This window comes from Dictyostelium purpureum, assembly GCF_000190715.1.
Source record: "Dictyostelium purpureum unplaced genomic scaffold DICPUscaffold_644, whole genome shotgun sequence".
In the NCBI taxonomy this organism is placed as follows: Eukaryota; Evosea; class Eumycetozoa; order Dictyosteliales; family Dictyosteliaceae; genus Dictyostelium; species Dictyostelium purpureum.
Genome location: NW_003519977.1, coordinates 1 through 10,211, shown reverse-complemented (window position 1 = coordinate 10,211; position 10,211 = coordinate 1). Strand labels below are relative to the sequence as shown.

The following is a 10,211-nucleotide window of genomic DNA, read 5'->3' as shown; positions in this document are numbered from 1 at the left end:
TATCTATATATAAATTTTTTGATATGCTATAAATTTAAAATAAAAAAATTAATAAAATGTTATAAAAAAATAAAAAAATAATTTAAAAAAAAAAATTATAAAAAAATTTAAAAAAAAAAAAATGAAAATCCAAAAAAAAAATTTAAAATAATTTTTGAGCAGTTACTGAAATTGAGTACTATTGAAAAAAAAAAAACAAAATCTTGTGATTATTAAAACTAGTGAAATTTTTTTTTTTTCTTGGGCCAAATAATTTATTAAGTTTAATTAAATATTTTATTTATTTATCTATTATTATTTATTCTTTTTTATTTTTTTTTTATTTTTTTTTATTTTTTTTATTTTTTTAATTTTATTCTGATATATTCGAATAAATTTATATCATGACTTTTCGAAATCACATATAAAAATAAAATAAAGAAATAAACTAAATATTTGTTTGGGGGATTTATTTAATTAATTTGTAATTTAAATGGGTGTAAAAAAACAAAACAAAACAAAATAAAATAAAATAAAACAAAACAAAAAAAAAATAAAAAAACAATAATTTAAATTTTAAGTGTAATATTTTTAGAAATAATTAAAATTTGAAGAAAATAAACTTGAAAAAAAAAATTAAAAAATAATGGTAAACAAACTAATTTATAAATAAATGTATATTTATACAATAGTTACACTTTATTGCTGTTGTTGTTGTTTAAATGTATAAGTAGGTGTGTGTTGTAAGATAAATTATTTTTTAAAAAAAGAAATGAAAAATGAAAAAATTAAAAAAAAAAATTAAAAAAAAAAAAAAAATTTTAAAAAATAAAATTAAAAAAATAAAAAATTATTTTCAAAAAATTTAAAAAAAAAAAAAATGATTAATTTTTTTAATTTTATCATAATTTGGATAAATGGAGTCTTTTTTTAATATGAATATTTAATTAATTGGCAGTTTTTTTTATATGTCCCTTTTTTTTTTTTTTTTTTTTTTTTTTTTTTTGTTTTTTTTTTTTAAATGAAATCTTAGCTTTATCGTATTTAATTAAATTAACAGGTTTTAATCGGAAAAGATGTTATATTCTTAAAAAATTATAGAATGCCATTTTTAAAATTTAAAATTAATTTTTTTTTTAAAAAAAATGGAGGTAAAATTTTAATATCGAAACTATTTAATTTTATAAATAAATAATTTTTAATTTTAGATTTTTTAGTTTTGATTTATTTATTTAATATTTTTAATTTCTAAAAAATTTCTAATTTTATTTTATTTTATTTTTTTTATTCAAACTCTTTCAAAAATATGACCCCACAGAAGAATTAGGTGGCTAATCAAATTTTATCTTGCCCTGACTTAAAAGGACTATTACCCAAATGCATAAAATACTCTGTTTCGTGTACATCAAAAAATAGAATTTAATTCAACATTGTTATCGACTTTTAAATCCTAACCATGTTATGTAAACAGTTTAAATAAAAATAAACAATAAACAAATAATTAAATAGCAAGTAACTAAACAAATAAAATAAAAAAATTATAATTTATATATTTTTTTTTTTTTTGTTTATTAGTTTTTATATCTAATCTCTTTAATTGAGCCATCTGGGTATAAAATAAAACAATGGGATTGGCCTTCGCTTATACTGTAACTTTGCAAATTTATATTTGTGCCACTTTTTCTAATATTGTTGGTATTGATATTTTGAAATTGTGATGGTATTAAAGTTGATACTAATTTACATCCTTGACCAATTGTTTTAAAATATTCTCTTGATCTATGTTTTAATCCCCATATTTCTAAAATACCTCTACGGCCCAAATATATTACTAAAAATGTACGTGATTGTATAGCATTTGTTGATTTCTTTAAAAGCTTTCTAGGTATGAAATCTTCTAAATCCTCTGATTCATTGGCTGATGTGTTTTTATTATTATTATTATTATTATTATTGTTTTTAATATCAATTTCTTGATCAGTTTGATTTTCTTCTGTTACATTTATAAAACCACATTGACAATCACGGTATCCTTTCCATAGTTTTACTATTAAGCTATTAACCAAATCTAATAGTAGTACACGACCAATATTATCAGTACATACGGCATATCTCCCACTGGGATCACGTAGTATTGTTTGAATTTCACGTTTATAATCTGAAATTGCCCAACGTTGTAATAATGGTACTGGTCTTTCTTGTTGTAATTTTAATTGTTGTTGTCTTTCTTGCTCTTGTTGTTGCTTTTCCTGTTGTTGTTGTTGCTGTTGTTGGGATGAACCACCGCCCCACCAGTTTTTGGCATATGAAAACATTGCTGTAGTTAAACGTGATGCAACCGATGATATCATAACTGAAAATGTTGATCCACCATCTTCAGTTGGATAGTAGTATGATACCATTGGATTACTACCAACTGCCACTAATCTTACCATTGATTGCTCTGATGTACTATATGGTAATGCTCTGAATGGTGACCCTAAAAATGGTCCACAAAATGTGACGTCGTTGACTGTATCTACCGAACTTGCCATAGTCCACTTTTTATATGATAGGTTATTATTTCCGCTATTTGCCCCGCCCCCGCCTCTTTGAATTTGATTAAAACATACTTGAACTACAGATAAAAAGGTTATACCGGATATATTTACAATTACATTATCGGGGTATATCAATGTTAGTTCATTAACATTATATTTTTGTATGTGATTTATTTCTCCAATTGGTAATGTTGGACTATTTGAAACTTTGATTTTTAAAACTGGTTTATTATAAAATAATTGAGACAATAATAAATTACCTTGCTATAATAAAAAGATTAAACATTAGTAACTATGATTAAACTTGTAACAATAGTATTATTCATAAGATTCTATTTACAATTGAAAAGACCCTTAAATAACCAGATGCATAACCAATGCCAATAACATAGCTTAGTTGTGGCAAATCTATTGGTATAAATTGAATTGAAGTAATTCTATCGGTTCCATTCTGTGTTTGGTGGTCTAGTGTGATGGTCGTTCTCCATTCATTAGAGTTTGCTCTTTTTTGTAATACCAATGCTAAACCAGTACCAATGGCACCATTGCCGCCTCCACCCATTACCATTATCTGTCCATCTGATGTTATATCTGCCGACATTTTAGATAACCAGTTATCAACTTCGCCTGATGAAGTCGATGATGGTGATGTTAAAGTTGGTGTTGATATTGGTGAAATGATTGATTCATTTTTAATATCTGAATATTCAGAGTCTGAATCCTCATCACCATCCTCATCCTCCATATCTTCATCATCATCATCATCATCATTGTCATCATCTCTACTATACTTTGGTTTTGGTTTTAATTTTGGTCCTTCATTTCTTGTCAAAGAATTGCTTTTATAACTATCTGAATCCTCATCTCTACTAGTTGTCTCTTCAGAATCATTATATTCATTTGACACCTCTGTATGATTTAAAATTAATTTAATTCCATTTACATCGATTTTTCCAATTGGTTCTATATGAAATAAAAACTGATCCTCCATAAAATAATAATATATATAAATTAAAATTAAAATTAATTTGAAAAAATAAAAAAATAATAAAAAAATAAAATTTTTTTTTTAAAAATAAAAAAAAAATAATTTAAAAAAAAATAAAAATAAAGAAAAAAAAAAAAAGATAATAGAAACAATATTTTAGCAAACAAAACCCAATTGCTCTCTTATTATCTAAACACCTTTATTTATACCAATATGTTGAATTTAAATATTTTCTTTAATATTAATTTTTTAATATTCAAAATGAAATTTCAAGATAGATTCCCATTTTTTTTTAAAGGCAATAAAACAGATATGCAATAAAATCAAAACTCTTAACAGATACAACAGAATAGATCTAAGATAAAACCAGTTCAAATAATTTAAAACGAAATATAATAAAATAAACAAAAAAAACCCTAATTAATAATTGTAAAACAAAAACAATAAAAAAATATAATAATTAAAAAATAAAATATAACTTTTTATTTGTTTTTATGATCTTTGTACAAATTAATTGGCCATCATATAAAAATTTAACCTGACACTATTTTTCCCAAATATTGCTGGTATGTTTTGATATTTTAAATTGTTATAAAAGCTAATTTTTAAATTTAAACAAAAATAATTGAATTATTACTTTATTCTTTTTTTTATTTGTATTTTAAATACTTGTGATATTTTTTATTTAAATTCTGTGTATCTTCAAACCATTTTTTTTCATTTATGGAAATCATCGGTACATTTTAAATTATAAAATTAAATAATATTTTTCTAATTGTTTAGTGGGTGTGTGCATGATTTAATAATTTGGATATTTGAAAAAAGGAAATTAAAATTTTAAATAAAGAAAATGTAAATAAAAAATTTTAAACCAAATGCATCAGAGTTAATCATTTTAAAAATGAAAACTTCTTGTTGTTGTTTATTTTTAATTAAAAAAATATTGGCCTGGTTGAACCAGTCGAGAAAATTTTTTTTTTTTTTTTTAAAATTTTTATTATTTTTTTTTTTTTAAATTTTTTTTTTAAAATTTTTTTTTTTTTTTTTTAAATTTTTAAAAAATTATTTATTATTATTTTTATATTTTTATATAACATATAAAAAAATGAGATTATTATTACTTTTATTAGTTTTATCGGTAGTAGTCTCCGCTACTTTTGTTGACCTTAAAAGTGGTCAAATCGTTGTTAAACCAAAAGCCGTATGTATAATATAAATAATAGTAATAATAATAGATAGTATACAAAATACTAATTCTTATTAAATTGTTATTTAATATAATACAGAAACAAAATTCACAATTATTCTTAAAAGGTTCAGTTTTTGAAAACAATGATATTAAAAATATTTATGACACTCAAGTCTCAAATTTAGTTTCAAATGTTATGGGTCTTTTACCATTAAATAGCGAAAATGCTGAATTTGAATTACCAAATGTTTCAGTTTTCAACAAACCAAAATTAAATTTATTCTTTTCAGTTGAATCAGTTTCAAAAGGTTAGCATCTATAGCAAAATAATAATTAATAATAATAATAATAACAATAACAATATAAATTAATAATATTAATAACAATTATAAATAATACATTAATAATTATAATACTAATTATTTTTTTTTAAAATAATATAGATGATTTAGTTAATTCTAAAATTTTAAACTCAGAATCAATGATCAATATTAAATCAAACTATTTCACTCAAGATACAGTTTCAGAATTAAATACCATTGTTACTGGTGTTTCACCATCATCCCATGGTATTCCATCATCAAGTTGGTTAAACCCAACTGGTAAAAAAACCAATGCTTTTGAATCAAACAAATCAAATGCTCCAAATCTTGCCTATTTAGTTAACAGCAGCTTCAATGGTAAATCATTAATTATTTCACAATCAGCCAGCAAGAAATTAGCTTCATCAACTGGTGTCAACGTTGATATTTCAAACGGTATTTACGAACAATCAGATATCTACACTTATTCACTCCGTCCAACTGGTTCATTCTTACCAATTAACCACGTCAGAAAGAACAACAAATTATCATTATCAAACAAAGAAATTGAAACCTTCCTTTACACCAAAGAATTCCAACAATTCATTTTACCATCAGGCTGGAAAGCTTCAATGAACTCTGGTATTTTCTCAGTTTCCGATAGCAATGGTAATATTGTCAAGATCGATTATGATACCTTTGAATCATCAGTCATCCTTTCTGAATTAGCTGCCGTTTTCAACACTGTTAAAATGATCAAATCAGACGCTCACTTCAAACAACTTGCTTTAGATTCAGTTCCAGATTTCATCAGTTTCGATTTCTCATCAATTGCCTCCATTCGTCAAAAAGATGGTGCCTCATCAACCCTCTTCAAATTCGCTTTAGCTATGATTGAACAAACCATCGAATCCACCTACACCCAATTAAGCGGTATCTATGGTGAACGTGTTGCCTGTGAAATTGTTACTCTTGCCCCAACCAGCCAATTATCACAAAACCAAATCGATGCCATCGAAGAAATCGTCGGTGAAAAAACATACGATATTGAAGAAACTCTTCCACATATCTACTTATTACCAAAATTCGGAGATAAGGCCGCTGAAGTTTGTGAACAACTCAAAGCATCATTAAAAGATCTTTCAGTCCAATGTAACACTCACTCTGCCCTTCCAATTCACATGCTTGAAACTGAAATCGAAGATGATACCCCAGTTATCCCAACCAATAACAATGGTACTATGACCCAAACTCAAATCACTAACAAAATTGCCGCTTTCCAAATCTTACTTTTCTTCCCAATCGTCATGACTATCTTTGTCGTTGGTGGTATTCTTTTAATTATGGTCATTAGCTCTGATGCCCAAAAAGATACTCTTTTATATAGATCAACTGAAAGACGTTATTAGATAATTAAATCACATTATTTTAAATAAATAATCACTTTACACAAATAATTTAATCAGAAAAAAAAAATAAAAAAAATTTTATTTTTTTTGTATATATAAAAAAAAAATTTTAAAATAAAAAAACTAATTAAAAAAAACAAAGAGAAAATATATATAAAAGTTTCTTTTATTTATAAATTGTTTATTTTATTAATTGATTATTTCGTTTTTTTTTTTTTTTTTTTTTTCGTTTTTTAAAATTTTATTTAAAATTTTTTTTTATTAATTTAAAATTATTTTCTTTTTTTATTTTTCCTTTTTTTATTTTATTTTTTTTTTTCAAATCAAACATATAATTTATAATTTATAAATATGAAAAAACAAATTAACAATAGTAAAAAAACTGAAGTTATTAAACCAGAAGTTACCAAAGAAACAGTTTCAAAAACTGTAACTAAAACAGCACCAGTAAATTCAAATTGGAATAAAATTAAAGAAAAGATTAAAAATAAAAATTCAGCATACCAAAAAAAGAAAGAAACTAAAGCCAAGTTAAAATCAGCAACACCATACACAAGCACAAAAGTTGAAGAAGTCATTACCTATATTAAAGATTTTGATGAGTTATGTAATAAATATGAAATAGAACCAATCGAATTAAATAGTGATTTAGTTGTACCATCAGATAAAGAATTAAGTAAAATGTAAGTACAAATATTGTTTTGCTTTTATTACTATTATTATTATTGTTACTAATTATTTATTAATTAAATCTATAGTAATGAATCATCATCTTTTTTTTCTATCGATTGTAAAATTATTCAAATTGAAGGTACCAATAAAAGTGCATTAGGTAAAATTTGTATTTGTAATCAAAATGGCGAAATTGTTTACGAAAGAATTTCCAAACCAATGGAGAAAATTATAGATTGCAGAGGTAAATTTACAGGCTTAACAAAAGATATAGTCAACAAACAGGGTGCAGAATTTTTAGAGATTCAAAAACAGGTCGAAAAAATTATTAGAAATAAAATTATTATTGGTCACGATTTAACCTATGACTTGAAAGCATTAAAATTGGTCCACAAAAAGAAGTTATTAAGAGATGCAACTCAATTCCCAACATTTTTCAATCCAGAAACCAACTCTGAGGATTCTTTAAAATCAATAGTTAAACGTGAATTATTATTCTCACCAGACAAATGGGATATCTCAGGTAAAAGAGATACAGTTTTAAATGTTATTCTTTATAAAAAATATAAAAAAGAATGGGAAGCTTTTATAAATAATAAATTTTATGGCAATAAAATAAATAATAATAGTAAATAAAAAATAAAAATAGATTAAAAAAACTATAAAAAAAAAAAAATATTGGTGTATTGGGTGTTATTGTTGTTGTTATTATTATATTTTTTATAATAATAATAATGTTATTAATTTATTTACAATTTTATTTTTTAATATTTTATAAATCTTATAAAACTATATAAATGATGAATGGAATAGGGGTGGAATAAATTAGTTTTAAATGTATATATAGTTAATCTAGAATAAATAGCCTTGAAACTATATCTTTAACCACCCAGTCAATGCCTTCCTCTAAGCCTTCGCCTGTGACTGCACTGCAACTTTTGATTTCCCAATGATGTGTGTTTAATTCTTCTAAATCTAAATACTAATATAAAAAGATGATTAATGTGATTGTTTTAAAAAAGTATTGTTAATTATCCAATATATATACACTTGATATTTGTGCACAACTTAAAGCACCATCTAAATCTTGTTTATTTGCAAAAACTAAAAAAGATGCACCTGCGAATTTCTAAAGAGATTAAAAGTATATATTAATACCAATAGGGCTTCTTTTTATAATATTAAAAAAAATAAATAAAAAACATACCTCCTCTTCTAATAGTTTTTTAATTCATATTTACAGTCATCAAATCTTCTTATATCGGAGCTATCAATAACCCAAATAACAGCATCATTTTCTTCATAGTAATTCCTCCAATAGGATCTTAATGTTTTTTGACCACCTATATCCCAAATATTTAGTTTATATCTAGAAATACAATAAACAAATTAGATGCTTATTATTATTATTATGATTATAATTATAAATATTTACTCTTTGTACATTAAAGTTTGAATATTAAATCCTAGTGTTGGACTGATGGTTGTAATATCTTCACCATTAAATTTTTTTAAAATAGTTGTTTTACCTGCATTATCCAAACCACTGTTTTATTGTGTTGTTAGTTTATAATGTTTATTTAAAAATGGGTGATATGATAGTATTATTATATTTACAGCATTAAAATCCTCAATTCTTTTTCTTTTTGTTTTAATTTTTTTAATACTGTCAATAAACCCATTATTGCTTAAAATGATTGTATGTAAAGTGTTGTAAATAAAATATTAAAAATAAAAAAAATAAAAATGAAAAATGAAAAAATTTGAAACAATAAATTTTTTTTATTTTTAATATTTTGAATGAAATTAAAAAAAAAAAAAAATTTATAAAAATGGGGTATTAAAAAGGAAATCATCGTTGGTATCAAGACTAAACCAATCTAGAAAATAATGTAATGGTTTCTCAAAAAAATTTGGAAATGATGTAAAGAAAAAAAATCAAAATAATAAATTTAATGTTATTACTTAATAAGTATGTTCAATGTTATATAGGAAAATATATTAAAACAAAACAAAAATATAAATATAAAACATAAATAAAAAATATAAACATAAAATATAAATAAAAAATATAAATATAAATATAAAAAATTAATAATAATGGTAATAATAAAAAAAAAAATAATATCCTAATAATTACTCAAATAATTTATTTGAAAAAAATTTCTTGAAGATTATCCTCTGTTACTTGAAAAAAAAAAAAAAAAAAAAAATCTTTTTATTTTTTATTTTTTTTTTTAAAAATCTCGTTTAACAAAAAACAACACAAAAAACCCCCAGGAAAATGAAATTTTATCGAATTATATGATTACGGTCATAAAACTAATAGGAAGTTTTATCACCGTTATAAAAATACCTATTTTTTGAATAGTTGAATAGATAAATAAATAACTAAATAAATAAATAAATAAATATAGATTATATAAACAAAATAAAACTCATACCTCACCCCAATTTTTTTCTATTTTAATTTAAAATATTTTTATTTTAATATTTTTTATTTTTAATTGAAATTATCATATTCTTAATTTTAAAACTAATTTTTAAATTTACTATTGCATTATTTTTTCTGAATCTTTTTTATAATTTCTACATTATTTTAATTTTTATTTCCCTTGTATTTTAATTATCATAAATGGTATTTTTTTAAAATCATTAAAATTTCCTATATTTAAGCAATATCCCATTATCTCTTTTGATTTTTATATGAAAAAAATAACACAGATACCCATACAACCCCAAAAAAAAAAAATAAAAAAAATAAAAAAAATAAAAAAAAAAATAAAAAAAAAAATAAAAATAATAAAAATAATAATAGAAATAATTATAAAAATAATAATAGTAATAATCAAAAGCTTGTTTAATTTAAAAACAAACAAAGAAATCTTATTGTATGTAAAAAAAAAAATTTATTTTTTTGACCCTGTGGCTGCATGTGCACCACCAAAATGAAGAGTATTTTGTCTCTTCCTCAAATTAGTGATATATAAAAAAAATATAAAAAAAAAAAAAATATAAAAAATTAATTTTATTAAAAATTTGTTGTTTTGATAAAATTTATTTTTTTTTAATTTTTATTTTATTTTTTTGAAATTATTTTTGATGTCGATTTCAAAAAACAATTATTATAAT

General features: G+C 22.2%; 4 protein-coding genes across 4 annotated transcripts; 2 read left to right on the top strand and 2 right to left on the bottom strand.

The window, feature by feature from the left end:
• Positions 1-1,550: 1,550 nt before the first annotated feature.
• On the bottom strand, positions 1,551-3,510 carry DICPUDRAFT_44031 (uncharacterized protein; the record flags this gene model as incomplete). The annotated part of the gene is made up of 2 exons (XM_003294791.1): positions 1,551-2,783; positions 2,860-3,510. The coding sequence occupies 2 exons, from the start codon at positions 3,508-3,510 to the stop codon at positions 1,551-1,553; spliced, it is 1,884 nt and encodes a 627-aa protein (XP_003294839.1).
• Positions 3,511-4,607: 1,097 nt separating this feature from the next.
• On the top strand, positions 4,608-6,536 carry DICPUDRAFT_51759 (uncharacterized protein). The gene is made up of 3 exons (XM_003294793.1): positions 4,608-4,708; positions 4,794-5,004; positions 5,140-6,536. The coding sequence occupies exons 1-3, from the start codon at positions 4,613-4,615 to the stop codon at positions 6,405-6,407; spliced, it is 1,575 nt and encodes a 524-aa protein (XP_003294841.1). The 5' UTR covers positions 4,608-4,612; the 3' UTR covers positions 6,408-6,536.
• A 222-nt stretch (positions 6,537-6,758) lies between these two features.
• Positions 6,759-7,715, top strand: DICPUDRAFT_159911 (uncharacterized protein; the record flags this gene model as incomplete). The annotated part of the gene is made up of 2 exons (XM_003294792.1): positions 6,759-7,090; positions 7,166-7,715. 2 exons carry the CDS (start codon positions 6,759-6,761, stop codon positions 7,713-7,715), a joined length of 882 nt encoding a protein of 293 aa, XP_003294840.1.
• A 211-nt stretch (positions 7,716-7,926) lies between these two features.
• On the bottom strand, positions 7,927-8,761 carry arl2 (uncharacterized protein; the record flags this gene model as incomplete). Its single annotated transcript, XM_003294790.1, has 5 exons — positions 7,927-8,061; positions 8,128-8,198; positions 8,321-8,448; positions 8,515-8,625; positions 8,697-8,761. The coding sequence occupies 5 exons, from the start codon at positions 8,759-8,761 to the stop codon at positions 7,927-7,929; spliced, it is 510 nt and encodes a 169-aa protein (XP_003294838.1).
• Positions 8,762-10,211: the final 1,450 nt, after the last annotated feature.

Coding starts and splice junctions, on each gene's coding strand:
- DICPUDRAFT_51759 (XM_003294793.1), top strand. CDS start 4,613: ATGAGATTATTATTACTTTTATTAGTTTTATCGGTAGTAGTCTCCGCT. Junction 4,709..4,793: donor TCGTTGTTAAACCAAAAGCC/GTATGTATAATA, acceptor AATATAATACAG/AAACAAAATTCACAATTATT. Junction 5,005..5,139: donor AGTTGAATCAGTTTCAAAAG/GTTAGCATCTAT, acceptor AAAATAATATAG/ATGATTTAGTTAATTCTAAA.